General features: G+C 36.2%; 1 protein-coding gene across 2 annotated transcripts in view; it reads left to right on the top strand.

The window, feature by feature from the left end:
• Nucleotides 1-23,135, top strand: part of CCSER1 (coiled-coil serine rich protein 1) — a 690,045-nt gene that overhangs the window by 369,648 nt on the left and 297,262 nt on the right. For both annotated transcript variants that reach the window (XM_014943378.1, XM_014943384.1), the window contains one exon: nucleotides 2,089-2,172. In XM_014943378.1, coding sequence (XP_014798864.1) covers nucleotides 2,089-2,172 — 84 coding nt within the window. The remainder of the gene's footprint in view (nucleotides 1-2,088; nucleotides 2,173-23,135) is intronic.

A 23,135-nucleotide genomic window follows, 5' to 3' on the forward strand; every position in this document is an offset into this window, starting at 1 on the left:
ACAGATGAAGTCTTCTGTTTGGTGGCAATGATTGTAGCACCTACATTCTGCAGTTATATTTACCTAACTTCTAGCTTATCTTAATACAGAAAATTATTTAAGCAAGAGGTGGAAACAACAGATATTCTTTTCTCTAAAGATGGCAAATGCATAAAGGATATGGTCCAACCCTCATAGTCTCAAGTATCCCAGCACAGTGGATCCCACAGAAATTACAGGATGTGCTTTTACTGAGCTGCAATTGTTTGCATAGGAGCTGATAATGCGACATATTGATTTACAAGAATGATGTCTCACTGGCAAGTGTTAATCAGAGTTTCGCTGATATGCAGCCAGACAAAGGGAAAATTACCTTAGCCCTAGATATTTTTCTCCAAACTGTAACAACAGTTATGATCTATATTGTATGAGAAAATTGTTGCATGGAATATAGAAGTTAAGTGCCTGGAGAAGTGTGCAGCACAGGAGAGGTCATTCCCTTGTGTGGACGAGGAAGACCTAGCTGGGTACATGACTGCTTTGTGTTGGGAGAGGTGCACTGTGATTTTTAAGTCTTGGGAAGCTCTGGGAGGCAAAACCTTTCTCAAGCTCTGACTAGTCCAAGGGAGGCATAGATTGTGAAAATGAAATGCTGCTATACTGTATAGCAAAGAGAAATTCCCACAAGGTTTTCCCTAAAGGAGATAGAAAAAAGCTAGAATTTGCACTAAATTGGAATATTTCAGGAGATCTATACATATTACTGATGTAGTGTGTAAGCAGGTTCATTATCTGTCTGCCAGAAATTGAGTATCTCTTTTTATTGCAGTTGTAAATATTGGGGTTTTATGTGTGAGTATCTTGTTTCTTCTTCCAATTCTGTTAGAGTGAATGATGAACAATATAATAACTTTGAAAGGTAATTACTATAACTGAACATTGTACTGAGGAAAATGGACTTCACACTCTTTACTTTTTTGTCTCTTCTCTGTTCATGTGGAGTTGCAAACGCGTTAGTGCTGACAGAGTTCAAGTTTATGACACTGGTTTTACCCTTTTGAACCCCTGATCTCTTCCTGGTCTAAATAAATTCTGCACTTCTATACTTCATTATCTGTTAGCTAGTGGTTCAATTTTCTTATTTTTAAACTAAGGACAAAAGTGTTGTGCAGATATCTTTGTTTTGGTTTGGTTTTTTATATGGATGGGGTGTGGGGTATTTTTTAAATGATAATACTCCAAACCAGTAAATTTATCAAACATTGAATATTTCTCTGTCCTAGAAGTACGTAAAGATATAGTGCTACGTTTATAGTTGTACTACCAGTCAGTCAGTTTGCTGGTTTGTTGAGCGTTTATTCTTCAACAGCTCAGTCATTTCACTCTTCCCTTGGATGTTTATCAGAACAAGACAAAAGTGCAATTGACATTTCATCTCCAAAGAAGGCATTCAGACTTACACAAAGTCACAAAATACCCTGGGGACAGCTTGCAGACTGCCCCATGGACCTGGGCTTCCCTATAGTCTCAGCTGTTAGGTTCATTTTCATGCAAGTCAAATTATAGGCAACAGTTATATCGCTAAGGTTCTTTCCTTCACCCTGTTCGTACCACAATTGCTGCTGGTTTGGCTGATGTGGGACAAAAGATGTATGCGTGGCAAGGGTGCTTTCCTTTTCCTATGAATGTCTGTTCTGCTTTCTTTTTCCTCCTCTCTAAGATCAAGAGCTCCACAATAATGGCTTCTAAATTGATGTTTCTCTAATGTTGTTTTGTGTGTATAAAATTATAACATTTCATAGCCGTTCCTTAACTGAAAAGGAATGACATGATAGCATCTCCAGTAAAAATGCTTAAAAGATTCAGAAAACAATGAAATGGACTTCTGTGCAGGGGGCTATTCATATTTCTCTGTAATGTCTTTGGATGCATTAATTTGTTTATGCAGCAGCTTAGAATATGTTATTGATAATGCAACACATGAAAAAGGAGAACTGAGTTTCATTACTTGAATCTAATTATCTCAGGCTATGTGAAACAGCTTTTTCTTGTCAAGAGCAAAGTAAAAGGGTTAAGCGTATTATAACATCTCTTTTGATGTTTTTGTAGGATGGAATAAAAGATGAATGCTCAGTACTAAAGCTGCAGCTAAAGGAGAGAGATGAACTCATAGCACAACTTCGTGAGGAGCTGGTAAGCAGGAGAAGCAATTTTTTTTTTTAAAGTTCATTTACCTGATAATGTCACTCATTGAGACCAGAAACTAAAGAAATACAATTTCACTCACACTATGGAATAGCTGGCCTAAGGCTATGTTAATCATTCAGATAAACACTGATAACACTGACTGTACATTTCTAGGGACTTGTCAGCCTCTGAAGAGGCTACCATCTAGATGCACTGCTAATAGAAGTTTCTTTTAAAAGATTGTATTGACAGTTGTCTTGCAGCATCAAAGAGGCAGAGAAGTAGCACAGCACTGTACGCATATGCCAGAAATCTTGAAGGGCCATGCACATGTCCTGATGAATTGTGAATACTTCTCCCATGAGCTACTTTTCACATCTAAACGATTGTTCAGCCGAAAATAAAATACTTTTTCATCCATAATAGATGTCTTTAAATAAAATAATAAATATTCTTACACTTGCTGAACTTTTCCTTAGTGTATGAGCTACTAATGCTTGAATACTACCATTTTAAGTATGGACAGAATACTCTCAAGTGACTGAGGTAAAATATGTGATACGGTAATTAAAAAACCTAAACATGTGAAAATGCATTTTATTGTGCTATTAAGACTGTACTAATATAATTTTAAAATTTCATTTTTGATGGAACATGATTAAAGCATGTATGTCTTCAGTATTCTTAATTAAAGGGGAGATATTTTTTTGTCTCCCCTTTCACAAACACAGAAACTCAACAGAGAAAGCATGTGGGGTCACCACATTCAGGACATACATGACTTCCATGGAAGCTGCAGGTGTGCAGGCACCTAGGATTTTGTATAAACACCCTTTGTGAGGAGGTGATGTTTCCCTTATTAGATCTTAATTATCTGATGTAACTTAGGGGGCTTTTTTGTCTTTCTGTCTCATGCCTGGTGGCTAGCTCAGAACCTGGGCAGAATGAATCAGCTCCATCCATTACTGTTTCTTTTATATACTAACCAGAACCACCAACAAATAGCTGTTTCAAGTTGCATGGGAAAAATGTAATCGTGCTCAAGGATGAAAGATTCCTTTGCTATATTAACATCTACAAAATAAATACGGATCATCAATATTCTTTGTTTCACATTTGGTTACATTAAGAAATGATGTATTATGTAATTATTATCTAAAATTAAAGACAAAATGGGAGACGGGGAACATCTAGCTTCTGCGCGTTCCTGGAGCATTAATTTTATATCAGTCTAGTTCAGAACATATGCTATTTAACTGGTCGACAATTTTGTCAGTGTAAAATGATCCTGTATTGATACAGTGAGCTGTAGCTCATTTGCTGTTAACTGTTGTCAAAGTTCATCTGTATATATGACAGTTGCAGAAAAAAGTCCCACAGGGAATTTAGTTCTTATACCTCATAATAGACAGGAAAGTACATCATCCTAGGGTCATGAAATAAGGATTTCCAGATGGGTGAAAGTAAGTATCATGGTTTTAATGCATGATTAACTGACTTCAGTTTGGATAATCTAAGACTTGTGAAAGAGAGTGGGGTGGGATTCTTGAGACCACATTTAGTCATTTGAAATTAAGTTTTTAAAGGACTCGATATATCTCATTTTCTCCTATCGGACTAAATAAAGACAAATTGGGAGATGAACATGCCAGAAGCTTGACTTAAAGTTATGAAACGTACAGAAAAAGAGGGTAGTGGGTGCTACAGGGTTGGAAAAAAGGATTTCTGTGCATGAGGCATGTAAATATGGAGTCAATGTACTCGTTTTGGCCATCTCTGTATTTTTTAATCTCTACTATGTATTCTCCTGCAATACTATTTATCTGTTAAAAGTTGGGGATTTTGTTTGTTTAAAGGTGTGATGTTGTAAGAGCTCCCAGGATTTCTAGAAGAGCTAGAATGAAAATGACAATCTAGTAAAAGACCTTACTAAAAACACACTTAGAACTTGTGCCAGAAATTGAACGTTTTGACAGTCTTCTGGAAAGAAAGTGACTGCATCATTTTGTTAGCATCCATGAGATCACTGAAGTCTAGCAATCCAACAGGGGAAGCAGCCACTCAGCTGAGGTTTCTCTGAAGTTAGACAGCTATGGAGCAGCTCTTTTCAAGCATGGTTTTCATTTTATGCATTTAAAAAGCCTCAGTGTATTTACAGTGAGCCCCTGTTGTTTCCCTGATGCCTATAACAAGCCTGTATGAGGCTGAGGATGCAACTTGAAGTCCTCTGAAGAGCATCAGGGCTCCAGTCCCTCGGGCCACCACCTATTGCATAGGACATCCTGTGTCCTCTTCATGGAGGTGCCTTGGGCCCGGCCGCCTTGATGCAACCAAACACTGAAGCCTGTCAAAAGATACACTCAGGATTTCCGCTCTCTGGTTTGCTCTGGGGCTTTTTGCAGAGCCCCAGACCCTCGGGGGAGGTTCCTACTGCAGTTTCATGCACCATCCTGTGGGCTAAGGAAGCCACTCCAGGTGCTGGGTGGTCATTGCAGTGCCCTTTTTGTGTTTCTCTGCCTTCCCAATGGGAGCTTCGTGTGATTTGCACCTCGTTGCTTGAGGTGCTTTAAGGAGCTCCATGCAGTGGATTGTTAAGGGAAAGTGAGATCTCTTTTTAGAGCTGTTAAAAATGAAGTAAATTTGAAATGATTGTTAGAAAAGCTGATAAAAATGTTTTATTCGCGTATAAAATCAGCTAAACGTGGATGCAAAACACGCTTTAATATATTTTGCAAATCCTATAGTTATTTATGCATTTGTGCGACTGTAAATAATAGGGAAGTGAATGCTTACCAAAGATAAGTAGCACAGTAATTTTGGCTAATGAAACTGTACACCTTTTCATTTAGCTACAATATATTGGAGATGTAGCATTTAACTGATAACTACCATTTCAATTCTTTTATATTAGGGCAACCCATTTTCAGGACATTGTCATTCTGAATATGGAAATACAACAGCTGTAAAAACAACCTGCCTGTCTTAAAATCTTGGCGTCCTGATGTTAATTCAGAGATAGCATTTTAACATGAAAATCAATTTGAGTGGGAGTCAGATTTATACTTTGAGAGAAGTATATGAAAATCTGTACTTTCCTCCTGTTTTTGTGTTTAAGTTGGATGCTTCCATGTAGATTTAAAACCCTTCATTAATTAGTTTTTCTGCAGAACTCTGCAACTAACTGAAAGTGAACTTCAGGTAGATTTTGGCTCTCAAGGAGCTTTTGTTCCTTTATTTTCTCTAGCTTGTTTTCTAGAGTTTTCTAGCAGTCTTCCCCTCCCCCCTTTGATTTTTTTAAAGTTTTCAAGTATTTTTAAAATATTATTGAAATTTTCAAAGATTCAATTATTTCAAGTATTTCTACCACATATAAGTACTTATGAAGGAGACCTTGAACACAGCTGAGGGTGAGAAACATCAGTGGAGCGTGAGCTGACTTGCTGTAAGCTGATGAACCTTCAGAGCATCTGCAACTGTTCTCTGTCCTAATTGCTATCTAGCTCTTGAAGGGAGAAACGGTAAATCTTTGAGGAATGAAAATAGGTGTTTAGATGTTCAGCTACAAGACCCAGGTACAAAAGAAAAAATGCAAGGAGCCCTCACCTGCCTCTGAGCAAACAAAGAACAACTTAGAAAAGTAGTCCCTCACCATTTTGGGAGGTTTGTTCTCTTTTTAGTGATAATTTTGGATTGACTCCCTTGGTCACCAGAATTGTGTCTGGTATCTTTGGAGGAATAAGTATATGTAGACAGAACAGTGGAATTAATTCCTCTATGCTCTCATTATCTCCTGAAAGTACCTGTTTCAGGAATTTGAGGAGAGTTTGGCTTCCAAGATGTCAGGCACCCAAAACTGCTCTGCGTTTCTTTGGAAATGGTGAACCTAAGCAGGAACTTAAAATTTGGGTTCAGACCATTGCTTTGTCTCAGTGCTGTACTCGTTCATGAAAATATCCTCTTATCCAGATAATCAAACAAAGAAAGAGAGTCCATTCTGCAGGCTTTGGCAAAAGGAGTCATTCACTTGCTCCTGTTGTCTTCCCCCCTCCCGCTAAAATTTAAAAAAAAAAAAAGTCTCTGTTTTCATTGGACACAGAAAGATGTTTGAAACCTCAGCTGTCTTCTACCAAGCTCTGCCCCTGAAACTGCATCTACATGTACCTTTCACATCAATCTTTTCCCATTGCAGTGTGAGCACTTAGGAGAACTTTAGCAGAAAATATTTTCATGGTATAGTGGCAAAAATAACTGAGTGCTGCTTACAGTAACATTTGTTCTACTGCTGTCATTGGTACAGCAGTATTAACACTGAAATATGAGCATTAACAACATTATCCTTTCAACCTTGATGTCCCTGTGTAACTTGAGTCATGTGTGTTGTCCCATTGAAATGAAAAATGTAGTGAGGTGGTTTCGGTGGATTCCGAGTGGAACTGGAGGCAAAATTAGATCAGGAAATTAATCCGCCTTATAGCCCAGCTGGTGGAGGTATTTTTCTGTTGTGGAAGTGGCTCTTTATCAAATGTTAGACTTTTTACATTTATGGAATAGCCGGGTACAGTGCTAGCTAAGGGAGCTGTACCTCAAGCCGTAGAAATTAATACTTTAGGAGTAGATATTCTAGAATCAGCTCAACAAAACATAAGTGCTCTTTTTTTGTTGTTTTATCTTTGCAAATTGTAAACAAGTTCTACCTCCTTGTCCAAAACTTATGTTAAATTATTTGGAGAGGAGGGGAGACAGGTTTGTGGTGTTTGGTGGGGGGGCTTTTGTTGGTGGTTTTGATTTTTTTTTCTGTTTGGGTTTGGTTGTTTCTTTTCCTCCTAAATATAGTGTATTTCTAGAGGGCAGAATGATGCCAAGCTTAGTTCTTTCCTGTAGATTGATTTCAATAATGGGCAATTAGCCATTTGCTGTAGTTCTGAAGTATCATGAAGATGAGTACTTGTTATCCAGCTTTGAAGTGTAACAGAAAGCCTGAGATGCACTTGAATCCTACTGATGAACTGTTTATGGAAGACACTCAGATTAAGTATGAAAATCACCTCGAAATGTAGTTATGCCAATATAGATGCCTTGAATTGTACAGTCCTAGAATCACAACTTGTTTTGACAGGCTAAGAGAGAGATTTGGAAAAATAAATGAGTGAGCTCATGGTGAGTGCCATTTTTTTGAATTTTAGCAGAAAGAAATTTTTGATTAGTCCACTCTATTTTCAAGCTTTTAAAAAAGTCACCCTTGAAATTGTAAAGAAATTAGTTATTTCCTATTTGAAAAGAATAATAGTCCTTATATTAAAAACCAAAATATTCTAGTTTAATTTTTACACCAATTACCCACTTGCTCTACATTCTGCTGGTTTGTAGTATTATTTTATGTTGGCTATTTTATGAGAGGATATTACTGACCTGTGGATTATTTATATAAGAACAGGCAGTCCTAAGTACTTTCAAATCTTCTTTCTTCCTCATATTTAGGAAACATTAGGAGCAGAAAAGAAATAGATTAGGTGTACTTAAACATTATTAAAGTGTCAGGCTTCTTTCCCCTTTTTTAACAGGAGAATTAATTGCACGTATTCCAGAAAAGGCTTATCTGAGCTGTAATTACTCTCTGAATCAGTTCTGTGAGACAGACATGGAGTGTGAAAGTGGCAATATCCTATAACACACAATGGGGATTAGGCTCTGATTCCTCGTCTACGCCAGTCCCTTGATGAGAAGCTGCCAGTCAGATAGGATCTTTAATATTCCTTGGCACTTGTGAAGGTGATTCTGCACATGAGTTTAAGTCCCTGCCACAAACAATTGTCATATCGTAGTGTTTGACATAGATAAACTATTGTCATTCGCTTAGTGTTGTCTCTTCCTGGTCTTACCGAGATTCTGGTCCTGAGTATTTAATAAAAATAACACTGCTGAAATAAGCAAATCTGAAATACAAAATTTGTCTGAAGTCTCCCTTGAGATACAGTGCTGAGGCTTATGGCCCTTTAGTAACAGTGCACTGCCTATGGTTGTCTTTTGCAGCAGTGTCACTTGTAGACTGCTAGCTTTGTGAGACGTGCAGCCTTTTACTGACAGGTCTTTTAGTACAAGCAGGCAAATATGATCTGGCCTTACTCTAAAATCTCGGAGAACTTCAGGTTTTGGTTTATGTGAAAGACAAAAAGTAGGTCTCAGTGTCACCATTCCTTTTTTCACTTTTTTTTTTTTTTTTATAAAAAATTTGAATTAACCGATTTTTAACTCTAAGAAATAAAGATACCCAACTACAGATCAATTTTAGGACAAATGGAAATGGCAGCGTCTCAGAGGTGTGGTGGGAAGGAAGACTTTGTATGTTGCTGTTCATCGGCTTTATAGATGCTACATACCTTTGACTGACATATATTTTTAGAGATTCAAATTTCTTCATAAATGAAGATATGTTATGGTAGATTGCATTTTCTATGTAGCAACATCTAGCGTAGGGTTTGTTTTATACTATGCCTGTGTCAAGGTCAAACTAGAGCGTTAACCCATGTCCTTGGAGCTGTGTGGAGCCAAGCTGCTATGCCTCGCCTGAGGGGCTGACGGGAGCGGTCCTCACCTAAGACTTGCAAAGGGAGTTTTCATGGTGCAAAACAGGATTTGTATCAAGGCTTGCTTAATTGAGGTAAAGGAAAATCCTTGTTGTGTTATAAATGTTAGGAATAAAGTATAAGAAAGGAGCAAAGACCCAGTGTGATATTTGTATAATCTTGATTGCTCGATATCCTGGATTTTTTAAAAATTTGTATTTTTCTTATATACATACACAAGTGCACACACACACTGTGTGTATATACGGATATACAGAAACATGCACACATTCACACATGCACACTGTCTCTTACTCAGTTTTCTTCTTGGTAATACTTTTCACTCAAGAATTGCTAATCTTTTTATGATAAAGAAGGTTAAGGAAAGAAAGTTGGCTAAAAATATGGAAATTTACTCTTGCTTGACATGGCCTGATATTGGATAAATTCTCAAAGTAGTACTTAAGAATTTGGCTTGCATGAAAATGACTGCTGTCAGTATCATCTGGTGACAGGCTGTTGTGTTACGTGTGTTTATAAGAGCAAAAGAAAAGTAATGTTGCTTAAAAACAAATACATATATGCTGGAAAGCTTGTTTTGTTTCTTAAGATCAACAATTTAATTTGTATGACTTCACAGCTTCATTACGTTGCTAAAGGCATCTTTGTGATGTTTTTTCTGCAGTCATCTGATGTGGATGAGTTTCAGGTTAATAAATGGTTTATCCTCAGCAATGTTTAATGAATCAGCTGTTGTTTCTTCCAATAATTAAATTTCTGGTCGGGGAAATATTTTTGCTTTTGAAGATGTAGGGATGTCTGTCTGTTCCTTTCACTAGGCATCTAATATAAGAATAATGTTTTGCTTGCTCATTCTCGCCTCTTTATAATTATAAATGTCTTGTCCATTTTACTTTGCTGTAGTTGGGCACGATTCACCAAAAAGTCCGTGCATAAGCACAGCTATAGGAAACATCACAAATGAAGAATCATCTATATTTTGATAGCATAATATTATTTTTGTTTACATTTTCGTGAAGTTCTGTAAGGAAACAATAGTGTCGTGAGACTTTCAGAGTCAATTTTTTTATTAATTTTGCTGAATGCTTTTTCCTTCATTCACCGTATATGTTAGCATTTAAAGATATTGAATATTTTTGTCCGAAATGAAATATTTTGTCCATAAATGAGGATTTTCGAAAGAAAAATGTTAAAAAACATTTATTTGTAAATACTTTGTTATAAGATCTGGGAAACGTTTCTTAAGAAACAAGTAAACATTTATTTGTAAATACTTTGTTATAAGATCTGGGAAACGTTTCTTAAGAAACAAAAAAGCTGAACTGCAATCTCTGTCCTTTCTTAAATAAATAACCCAAAAAGAAATTAACTGTATTAAAGTATTTGCTAGATCTCACTAATACTGCTTCACAAAAGCTGACTCCATAGATCCTCTCCAAGTTTTGTATGTTTTTTTGTCATTCTCTTATTACCTAATTTCAGTTTGTATGTAAGGATAAAATGTTATTTGAGGTACAAGAGGTTTAAGAGGTTTCATTTAACCTCTATTTCAAAGACTGAGGACTTTCTTACCGAAGATACTTTTTATACTATGACATCATGAATATTGTGTAGTTTAAAAGGTGCTCAAACACTTCCTCAGGTGCTCTGCTTTCTATGCGACACAGTATGTAGTGATTTTGTGTTAGACAACACATACCGGGACACGTATGTGGAGTTATACTGTAACTTTCAGAGGAGGTACTGCTGTATACCCAATTTGTCTGTGTGAAGTCTTAGCTCTGAAACTGGGAATGTATTTCTGTTATGTCATTTTCAATCACTATTTTAGGCTGATTTGATCTAGAGGCCAGGAATTGAAAGGTCAAGGTGAGAAATTTTCCCATGCTTGAGAGAAGTGAATTAAATAGAATAAAGTGTTATTGATCTTCTGGATTGGAGTAGCTAATCAACATCCTAGATGTCCTGTGTTATATTTGCTAGGATGGAAGAGAAGGATCCTGATACTAGATAGATGGCTATAGAAGTAGTTTCAGAGAATTTAGAAAATTTTTTTTTTAGCATAATAAAATCTGACAGCAAGAGGTAAGTTTTGATCACAGTGCCGAGCCTCTTTCTTCCATCCAGCTCTTTATTGCTCCACTTTGGGTCTTTTTTCTACTGTTTTGATTTCTTGCATCTTCCCTCATCTTTTGAAATATTGTTCCCTCTTCCTTTCTATAGAAAACACACAGTGTGAACTTTTAACGTCCTATATGTGTTTTATCCATAGTTTGAGAAATCTGACTTGTTGCCTAATTCTGGTTTTTGGGTGGAGGCTGCTGTTATTTTGAAGCTCAGTCATTTGGATTGGTGTGCAGCTGTAATACCTTTGACTGTCAATGAGATTTCATCAGTATTTCAGTATAACAAGAAGGGAAGGGGTTCTGTGGCAAAGCTTTCATAAATGACCTCTTATTACCCTGTATTTAAACTGGGGATTTGGTGAGATAGGCAGCGGTCTATATAAATGCTTCATTCCCTTTCAGGGAAGAGGCAGATGACTGAAGCACTCTAATGCTTTCATGCAGAGCGGCAGTAAAAAGTGCTGTATGTAATATTATTGATAAACAGTGTGTTACAAGACTGTATACAAAAGCCTGACTAGTATCCTAGCAGAAAGCTAGCTTGCAAATTTCTACTTTAATTGATAAATTCTTTCCAAATAATAATGGTTGAGTAGTCTTTCATATTTTGGCTCCTTTGGTAGTTTAACTGGATGAGCTTTTTATAGTCCTTTGTCTCTTGATTTATAAGAAGATAAAAAGGGAGTACATGGTTATCAACAAAAAATCAAATTTAAAAGCAATGATCTTGCTGACTTTTAGCCACATATTACATGTAAATTACAAGGAGAAGAAAATAAACTACTGGTTAATAGTGAATTAACTTGATCTCATAGATAATGCATTTATTTGTCTTATCTGGGGTATTCAATTATGAATATTTTTTCATTAAATTTCTCTGTATGGCTAGTAAAATAAAAGCAATAAACTGTTTCTTGCTCTTCATTGTTAACTTCAGAATATAGAGTGAAAATATATCTTTTGGGTGTTGGTTGGGATTTGAGGTTTTTTTCCAGAGCTATTGTTTATAAATTATTCAATATGTTTGAAATACACTTAATATATTTTTGAGTTTTCTAGTAATAATGCAAGACATTTATCTTACGTTTCCCAATTTGACTTACAGATGATATTGTTTTTCTCAAAGGGAGTTCTCATGATTTACCAGAAGCGTAATAGAGTTTGCAGGCTGTAGCGTTTGTCAGAATTCACCAATTATCAACGCAGGACTTTATAAAACCAGACTTTCTCACAGGGTGATGTTTATGTTCCAGCTACAAATGCAGTTTCACCAAACAATGCTAGTTGGGCAATAGGATGCCATACTGTTATGGTTTTAGAAAGAATGAGTGGAGCTATTGTAATAGTAGTATGGTGATGAGAAGGAAGAAAAATAAACTATCTTTATGTAAACTTTCTTCAGCGTGGTTGGTGTACTTGTGTAGGAGTTCAGGTTAATAGGCTGGAAAAATAAAAAGCAGTGCAATTAAAGGATGATCTAGAGCAGCAGGGGAGCTCGTTATATTTTTTCAGCTGAACAGCCTATTTATCATATTACTTTCAAGGACAGGGTGATAGATTCTGAAGAGAAGACGGTATAGAGAGGACTGAAGATTCTTAAATTGTCACTAGATCCTCCTTTTAAGACCACTGCAAATATAGGTGTGCTCAGTCTGTAGAACTTGCTGTGCGAAGGAACCTTTCTCAGCCAGTGTGAATAAGGAAGCTTAGATCAGTTTCTGGAATCTTGTGGAATTTATTTTGTTGCATCTTGTTTAATTTATGGAAATGGAATTCAGTTCTTAAGGGGCAAAGATGTCTGGGGTTTTTTTCTCCCTCCAGTTCAGAACAACTGGGACGATGTGGTTCATCAGTTCTTTTCTCTCTACCCTTTCTACGCCTTCTTTCTACTAGAGAAGTTTAAGACATCTGCTCTAGTACTATTTGATCCTTATTTGTCAAATCTGAGTAAGTAATGTATATCTGTTCCTCTTGATTTTTTAAACCTAAAATTCATGGACCATTCTGCTAGCCAACAAAATTTAAGATGTACCCAAGCAGTGAGCTTTTTTCACATGTTGTAGTTATTACCAAAATCTGGTTTTCTGCAGAATCAAGTAAGCAGATTAAGGGGGGAACAGAGTTCTTAATGAGAATGAAGAATTTTTGTCACCTTCTCAATTGTAAGGTGACAATTAACTGGGAAGTGCAAAATGTACATACCCTGTAGGGAATCAGGAACCTGCATGTTGCATGCACATCCAGTTATCTGTGTGCTGAGAAAGGAAGAAGCCTGAAAGATTGGCAAAGCTGAGGTTATGTCTTTAATTATTCCTAGAATCAGTAGTGAAACATGTCCCCCGAACCGGAGGCTTATGAAGTTTTTTTTTCTAAATTCCACGTCAGCTTTGTTTTTCCTTTTTTATTAATGTTGTTAATTTATTTTCATTATTGATGAGTTATTAAAACCTCCCATATACATGAAGTCCTGAATAGGTTGTTCAATCAAACAGGAAGACTGGTTTGATAAGGAACACATAAAGTATGGCAAGAGAAATAGTATGTAAAGCAAAGACCTAGCAGTGGCCCTGTTGTCAGAGAGCTGTCGATACAGGCAAGTCAGTTGAATTGCAGTTCTGCCTATGAATAGTGTTGAACTCCACACACTTTACGTTTGGGCTATTCCATTTTTTCCCATGCACTGTTTGCTCAATTAGTGTGTTCAGTTGAACATGAATCGCTATCCAAAGCCTACTGAGATAAAAATTAACATAAAATAAAACCCAACCATTGCCCTGTAAGACCAGTTGCAGAACATAAATAGAAACAAAAGGCAATTTATTAGCTCTCACATTTTCCAGCAGGCTTATATAGCAAATTCTAAAGTCCAAGTCATCTGATGTTCATTTTTTTACCTCTGTGTCATTCCACTATTTATTGGAGCACTGTACTGAATAGTTACTAATATTCTGTATGTGTTAGCACAGAGGCTCGAAATAGTACTTTAAATATGTACCAGAAAACCATATGCAAATAAAAATTGTGTGTAGCTTACTAGGCAAGCTTCTTCATAGAGACTACAAGAAAAAAAGTAAGTAACTTAAAATGATGGATAATTTAAGTGAGAAGGACCTCAGAGGTGGTTTTGTCCCTACCTCCTGGCTCAAAGCAGGGTTCATTTCAAAGTTAGATCAGGTGGTTCAGGGCCTTTTCTAGCCATGTATTGAAATTCTCCAGGGATGGAAACTCTGCAGCCTCCTTGGATGATCTGTCTAACCAGTCCTGGGAAAAAATATTTTTTTCTTGTGTCCAGTAGGAGTTTCTCTCATTGCCATGTTTGCTCTTTGCTTTTTTCTATGCCCATCTGAGAAGTATGTGGCTGCTGCTTCTCCATATTCTGTTCAACAGTGGAAGAGAGCATATAGATCCCCCTTTAGCCTTCTCTTCCCCAGACTAAATCAACCAAGTTCCCTTATCCTCTCCTTGTACGTGGTTTGATCCACCATCTTAGTGGCCTCCCCTCTCTCCAGTTTGTATCCACCCCTTGTATTGGGACCCCCAAAACAATGTGTGTTATTTTCAGATACAGCCTCCACAGAACTGACTAGAGAGGTATAAAACAGTTCCAGTCATTTGCGCCTTGTGTTCTTGGCAGGGTAGTCCAGCACACGGTTAAACTGGTCTTAGAGTCTGAGCATAAATCGCATTATTCAGTATCATAATCAAATTCTATCATAATCAAATTATTATTTACATTATGCATTTTAAAGAAGTGCTGGACTAATTGAAAAGATGATCCTTCTCTCATGTGGGTGTTATCCAAAAATCTAGCTAGTTATCGGACTCCAAGCATGTCTTCTAATATCAGATGTCAAACTACTGTTTAGGAACTAATTCTTTAAGAAACTGTAAAATATGGATTCAGGCCAAGAGAGGGAATTGAGACCATGTGGGATGTATTGCGAATAATATTTTCTTATTAGTGGATAAGGTGCAGATGCTGGTTTTCACTTGGGAAAGATACCTGAAATTCAGGTTAATGTTTAACTGTGAGACTGAGGCATTAACATCTCTCAGAAACAACCATCGCAAACAACAGCTTTTCTACCAGATGCCATAATATTTCCTTCTTTAAATAGATTCATGTACTTAAAAATAAATGAAACAAACACAGAAAAAGGAAAACTCAAGACAGGCCTTTATTCTGTTATAGATACTGCTTTGTCCATGGAAAGGATTAAAAGTACAAGATATTACGATTGTTAGATATACTGTTAAGTAAAACAGAATAAAGCTCTCCTGTTTGCTGTCAGAGTGTGTTTGGAAATATAAATAAACCCTAATAGTACAGGGCTTATTCTTTCATGCAAATAAGTTCAGTATGAAGATCTGCTTTGAAAAACACCTTATGAAATGATCAATGGCATGTCAAAGAAAATTTGAGTAAAGAGAGATTAAATAATGAGAAAGGAGTTATGCTTCAGGCAAGCATACACCAGTTGTATTGATTTGGTATTTGTGTATTTTAATTACAATTGTTTATTTAGCTCTACTTAGCCATCCAGAGGCCTTTGGGAAGGGATAAGTATAGATTAAAAAGTCAACCTGTTTATCACAAGAACCAAATATTGTGTCTTAATTTTGTTCTCTTATGACTTTTCTTATTGCTTTATTCACATGACTGAGCCCTGGACTAAGACTTAAGACACTTCACCCAACATGAAAGAGTCAGTCCCAGCCTTCATGTTCATTTGATCTTTAACCAGGTTACTTAGGCTGTACAAAGAGTGGTATTAATGATGATGATTTGGTGGTATAGACGTCTGCTCAGTAAGATCACGATTCAGCTCGTTTTATGTAAGTATCTAATAGATAGTAAGGGCTTTGCTTCACTGTGGTTTTGAGCTAGACTTCATTTGATGACTTAGAGGTGTACTTCAGTGTTTCTGCTGTCTAGTATTCTTCCTCTTAAATTGTGTGAAATTTACCCATGGAGAAGCTTTTGAGTTTTGGTGTAGGATTTTGGAGGGTTTTCTGGGGTGTATTTCCTTCCTTCCCTCCCTCCTTTTTTCTTTCTCTCTTAAGTGTAAGAAGGCTGGTGAACATCAATTTGATGCAAGGAATTTAAAAGCAAGTTTGAGTAACTCCAGTTTGAGAGTAAGCATTATAAGTGAATATCCCAACAAGACATACATATATATATATATATGTATATATAAATTATAAATAAAATCTCTACACAAGGGATACCCCTTTGGGTAATCGTGCAAAGACCTTTTAGAAGGTGTACTTTAGAACTTAGAGAATCCAGCACTGGCTCTTTTTAATTGAATCTTCAGGAATGCCTGAGTAACTATGGTATGAAATGTTGAAAAGGGATATATCTTTAAGGAAACAGGATATATTTTTAAGAATAAGACTTTTAAGAAAATTAATGTTAGGAAAAATCTTCTCCTGTTACGGACATGTAACAGTATAAAACTAACATAGATGATAGAAAAAATAAGGATGAGGGAGGGGAGGAATGTATGAGGGATTTCAGCTCAGAATTTCAGCACTACATGGGACTGTGTAACTCAGGTGAGCAGTAGGCTCAAGTTGCCCCATGGTGCACCAACTAGCCATTTCTGTGCTTTGTCACAATGAATCCAGGATACAATTGATCCTTAATTACTTCTCCTTCCTAAAACAGGACACTGAAGGTTTATGGGGTCCCTTTTCAGAACAGACATCCCCACTTTCTTTTTCCATAGCTTTGACCAATACAGTTTGTAAAATTTGTAGGCCGTTTTATATAGTTTTTCTTTTTACTGTTTTATTCAGTAAGAGAAGCATAGATAGGCATACATGCACTGCTCTAAAAGAATGTTTTTTTAATGGTTATGTTTTGCTGGTGTAATTTTTGTGATAAGTATCATCCATTTGCACAGAATGCCTTGTAGTTTAATCATCTTTGGACTTAGTGTAATATTAACAGAACAGACATCCCATAGTAATAGAGTTGATCAACATAAAGAAGTTTGTTTAGAAAGGTACAGAAGATATTCACCTCTCCCTGGAGAGTTCCTGCCTCCTGCCCTGGTAGCTCCTAGTATACAGAAAGAGGCCTTTTTGTGAGGTAACTTTTGAAATGCTTTCCAGGCTTTTATGTATACCTACACTAGTGTGCACTAAAAGTGTCAACATAAAATGTTAATAGAAGTTTGCTCATTTAGTTTGCTGAGCATCTCTTCAGAGCTGTGTTGTACCATATGTCTGACTTACAGAACAGCATCTTTAAAGGGGTCTTAAGGGCCTCAAGTTTACAGGTTACATGAGTTTAGGTCTGTGAATGTCTTAGCATTTCTTGATGAGCTTTCTTGGTAATGACTACAGGCTGCAGAATTACAAATATTTATTGGTGAAGAACATTAAAGAAGTGTCAAACCCAGTTACTTAACATTTCATGATGATTTTAATTTTTTTCTAGACCTCTATTAAGCTTTAGCATTGATCACTCTGTTTTGTGGTGCTAGAGTCCTTGTACTTGTATGCACTGATGTGAATAAATAAAACATAGAAAAATATTCCACAGCCCCGTAATGTTGCTCTTCTCCCACTAGGCTCTTGGTGAAGTGAAGCAGTTCCTGAATTGTACTATAAATAGTGCTATACTTCTCAGAAGCATGGGAGTAGAATTTTATACTTATGATTAATTAATGCAATTGAGAGTGATCATGTACAAGGAGACATGTTTCACAGCTCATCTGTTTTTATGCTAAAATAAGTGAAAATAACTATCCTTCCTTTTTCTGTGAAACGTTGGCTGCTTTGGTTTTTCATATGTAATTATTGTGAGATAATTATGTGGACAGCCTTTGCTGTTCTGAAAAAAATAGCAGATAATTCAAGTTGTTAGCTGTAAATCACCGTGTACATTGGACTTGATTCCCTATTGTGTCTGTTTGAACTTAAATGTGGTATAGAAAACAGGTTGATAGCATCCCATTCACGTCCTGGAGTTAAAGCCATGTAACCTGTTATTCCATTGTACGACTTGAAGTAATAATGCAGTCTTTTTCTCATTCTCCTGTGCCAGCACCAGAGCAGCTGTTTTCTCACACAAGGTTGGGAAGCGCCTTAAATGGTGCCATGAAAGCTCTCGTGTAGGCTTCATTCCTGGCAACGGTCTTCAGTTGTGTTAATACCCATGTATGTTGTTTAGCAGAGGCAAGAAGTCTTTAAAAAAATAGGTAAATAAACAAATGAAATTTTAAGTGAGAGCTTATCTACCATAATCACACTTCAGCCATTTCATAGTGTTAAGAAAATGTAATTTGTTGTGACTTGTGCTTTTTCTCTGCACATCTTCAGTGTGAAGTGGTAAGAGGAAAGAAAGCTAATTTCTGCTCATGATGATTTATCTGTCAATAAGGGCTAGGTCTTCAGTGGGTGTGCATAAGCGTAGCTACTTGATGTACTGATGAACTGTGCTGATTTACAGCAAGTCCTGTCATCCTGTGCCTGGAGGGAAAAAGTGCAAGTATCCATTTTGTAGGAGCATAATAGAATGCTTCATTTACTTAATAACAGGCTTTTGATGGACAGGTATGTTAATGTAATTCCTCACATGTAAAGATTGTTGGCAGCTTACTTTGTCATTCATTAGATCAGATTGTGTCTTTTGATTTAAAGATGATTTGTATACTGCATTGGAAATAGAAGAGTGCAAAAAGGCCAACGTTAACTAAGTTGCATGTCTCCCTTTTCTGATTAATGGTGTCACCTCCTTAACCAAATAACCAAAAGAACAAGGTGTTATTTTTAACATCAGGCTGGAAAAGAAGAAAGGAAAAGGTTGACAACACCATATGCTATTTCACTTGCACAAAAAACACCACTCTTATCTGTGTAGAAAATGGAAAGCTAATCTTTCTAAAGTAAAATAGCAATAGTGTCTCTCAGACTTCACATGTTAAAAATGAAGAAAGCAAGAGAATAATTTTGAAGGTTTAGTAATTCTTTTTGTTTTCTGTGACTTTTTTTGGTTTATAGTAGCTAAAATACACAATAGCAGCTATAAGAGTGCAATCACAAAATCAACCAGAATGGCAGATGGCCTTTGGGGCAGATTTGAAAAAATTGTGCTTGAATGCTAGAGAAAATTTCTCTTCTATTCACAAGGTCATCTGTTGGAGGTGGTTATTACTGTCCTTTTCACTGCAGCTACTGTGAATCCTATAATATTTTTGTCACCCACGGGAATCTGAAATGCGTTAAAACACATCTAAGATTTAATGAAACATAGGTAGTAAATGACTTTGAGTGGTTTTTAGGCACTAGCATCAGTTTAAAGGGATATTTCAATTGTCCTGAAAAAAAGGTTTTACCAAGTCAGAAAGTTAGCTTTGACAGAGAAGCAACCAAAAAGCTAAATATGGTACAAGATTTGGTTTTGTGAAAAGAAACACGACACTACTTCTATTACAAATTCTCATGGTGATGAGATATTAGAATTACATATATTTATAGCCACCCAGGCTTGGGGGAGATAAACCAGGATGAAAGAAGGAACGCTTGTGCTCTTTTGTGTCTCTCACTTTCCATGGTCATCCAGAGGAGGCTCACCCTGCTCAGGCTGTATTATTGTCTTTATGAGTTTGGTAGACTACAGTTTCATTGTCAAAAAAAAAAAAAAAAAAAAAAAGATATATATGTTTTTCTCTTGGGACAAGGACAGCCACAGAACTAAAGGCAGAGTACAGTTTTACAATTTAATAGACAGGGCATTTTTGTATATATACAGAATATACTGTAATGAGTATCAAGAGAGATATAAAGCTAACTTTGTAAGGAGAGATGTGCAACATGGTGTCACAGGGGTTTAAAACAGTACATTACCCTTTAAGCTTTAGAAGATGGAGTTCCAAATGATCATCTGAGAAACCTCTAGAGTCTACTTAATGCAAGCTTTATATTCATTCTTTAAAAAGTATGGCTGAGCATACCATGCTATTCAGGCCATTCTTTTAAAATACTGCTAAAAATAATGGTAAACTCCATTTAAACCACTGTGGGGATGTCTCATCTTCGGCAGAAATGAAAGTTCAGCAGTTGTAGGCTTTTTGTGTGTGGTTCCACAAAGATTTAATAGTTTTCTGCAGATGACTTCTGGAAGTCCAACTGAAAAGTTGCTTATCTCCCTGGTGCCAGGATACTTACACTTGAAAAATTTTAATGCACTCTTTTATGTAATAGGTGATTTTAAAAAAAATAAAAATAAAAATAATTGTTGTTGTGGTGTTGTTATTTTGAGGGTTTTGGAAAAGCTCATTTTCATTTCAAGTAGGATCAGAAAGAATTGATGGTTTATTGGGCCTCCTTTATAAGTCAATTCATTACACACAGGTGCTTTTTTTTTTTTAAGTTGACTTTTATAACATTTCTGAGAGGATGGCTAGGTTTTGAATCTGCTGAGATGAAAATCCAGAAGAGTACCTCCAGTTCAGCAAGGCAGATCTGCTGATTTGAAGCATCTTTGATTTCGCTTCTGTCACCAAATTAACACTCAGTTAATTTTGGCTTAAAGTTCTCTTGAAGGTCTCAAAGAAGAAAAACCTAAAGGTTCAAACTTGTCTTATTAAATAATTTAATAGTCAGAAATTGGGTTAAATTCCAAATCAAATCCAAGGAAATGCACTTGTGGTTTCTGTTGTAAGTTTGATGCTTTCAGAATTAACTTCAGTATCACTGTATTTTTGTTCTCTTCATGAGAACATGTTTTAAAAAAATGATAAAAGAAAAACATTTATTACTATAAGCAAGGTTCAAATCACTGTTTGTTATTTGAAGCCAGGGAAGTTGTTTGTATTGCTCATGTCATGAGTCTGTAAATGTCTTGTTTCTGTACTATCAAGTAGTACTTTGCATAAATAGTGATGGATTTGAAGATTATAGCAGTGGGTTCTGATGATCTAGTATCAGCTCAATGCAATTTCATGGGGTTTTACTCTTAAATCTGGTCCTCTGGATTTGACCCTCATTAGAAGTTGAAGCACACAGGGTGTGTGCCTCAAGTACCAGCTGAGTTCTTTCACTCAGGGACTGTCATCTGGTATGAATCAAAAGTTCATATGGAAGTTTGTCTATATGTCTATATGACATATATGACATGACATATATGACAATCTAGACTGTTTCAGGTTTTGGTGATTTCTTTTGCAGGACTAAGCTAAATGGCTTGCATGTGATATTACATTTGAAAGCGTGACCTAGTGTATGTCATGGAATAAAGTAGAAGTGGACTTCTTACTCTTGACTGTGAGGATGCTATCGTGATCTTTCCCCTCATCTTTGAGCTAAGATATGAATTGAATATATTCAAGGGCCACTGAGATGAGCAGCTGCATAGTGTCATATGTGGTTGTATTTTCTTTTTAAGGTAGTCTGAAATAGGTTGTTTGCACAGCTTTAACGTGCACTGTATGACTTAGCACTAAAAATGTTATTTCTATGACATTTGAAGAAAGCACCATGAAATGCTCTGTTAGTGTTTTGGATTCTCCTTTCTTGAAGAAGTGACTGAAATACTCATTTGAATTCCATGTTTTGCAGCTTTTTGGTGGCTGCAAAATCACTGAAAGGTGCACAGGTTGCAAGTGAAAAAATCACTCTTTCCCCCCTTACAGCACCTAATCAGTTTATAAACATCCTGCTAGACTCATTGTTGTAGAATTTATGCCATTGTGATATCATCAGTGTAGATCTAAATAGAGAAGGGGATCTTGAATGCAGGGTGATAGCATAAAATTTTGCTGTTAATGAATGAACTATCACAGAATTCATTTAATTCCCTCTGATTATCTCTGAATGGTTCATCATATTAAAACCTCTGCAGCGCTACAATTTCAAGCAAGCAGATACTGGTTGCTTCTAGAAGTTGATGACAAAATTTCTGTTATGTTTGATTAGGTTGGATTTGTCCTATGTGATTATGGATACAAAGAAAACAAATTGGCTGCGGAAGAGGTTTACGTTGCTATTTTGTGATGATTATTGGGCTTTGCTCCCATTTAAACTTCATTTCCTGCAGATAGCTATGTCTTCAATCTCACTGAATGTTGTTTCCCATTGTACATTTCCTCTAAATATATTGATTAAATAGATCTTTTGTATCTTTACTCTGTTTACATGTCTCGAAAATTCAAAGCCAAAACCTGATTTCTGTATTTATACTGAGTGATGCTTACTTCCCACACTGATACTATGTGTAGAAGATGGTGCTATACAGAATAAGTTTCTGAATCTGTGTGTTCAAATTGTAAGCAAAAATAATGTAAGCAAACCAAAGCCTTGAATAGCTGAACATTGATTAGTTCTGATAGGGAATACTTAAAAATGAGACATCCAAATGTAAATGTCTGTCTTCAGTCTTTTAAGTTGCAAAGAGACAATACTTTTAGTGAATTAAGCACATAATAAAAGCACAATAATTTTAGTGAATTCATTGAGCCTCTCACAGTCATTATATTTAGTAGAAGTTAGGCAAAATAAAGCATCTGGCAGTTAGGTTTATTCCACGTGGGTAACTTGGACTGAATCTCTAGGCATTTAGAGTTTTGTTGAAAGTCTGGCTTTTACTGAATTATTCAGAGCTCTGGAATAGGAGGTCACACTCTAGAAGGGTTATGCGAAATCCTTCACCACTTTCTCATACATTAGAAACCTTCAATTATGAACAAAGTGAAATCACTTCTGTCTTAGTAATGAACAGGAAAACTGTGTCCTAAATGCTGTGCATATCGTATGTAAGATCTAAATATTCTTTTACCTGTGGTCCTTGTTGATAATTAGAGGGAGACTGTGTTTTGGGAAGTGCTTCAAAATACAGTCAGTTTCATATCTCACGTGAATTAAAAACACTGGTATAGTTCTGATGTTCTCATTTTTGAAGTGCCATTGTGAGAATTCGTATTGGCCTTCATAAAATTCAACAAATTAGTTTACATCTTCAAAAATGTCCATTTGATAAGATCTTTCACATTCCTAAGATTTTGCAGTTGTTGTTGTCAGAACACTTGTGTAGCTGTAGGTTATTTCGTTTTATAAGAGGTTGAGGGAAATCGAAAGTTTTCCCTTTGTTCCCTGTGTGTTGCATGTGGTTTACTCAATGATACATTTTCTCAATACAAGCACATCTTTACTTCACTTGTCTTGAGACTGGCTACTTTGAAAATATTTAAGTTACGCTGAAAATAGAGTACCTTGAAAGAGTTGCAGATTTGCCGTCTTTGTTCTTACC

The sequence above is a fragment of the Calidris pugnax genome, unplaced genomic scaffold (assembly GCF_001431845.1).
Source record: "Calidris pugnax isolate Ruff unplaced genomic scaffold, ASM143184v1 scaffold15, whole genome shotgun sequence".
NCBI lineage: Eukaryota > Metazoa > Chordata > Aves > Charadriiformes > Scolopacidae > Calidris > Calidris pugnax.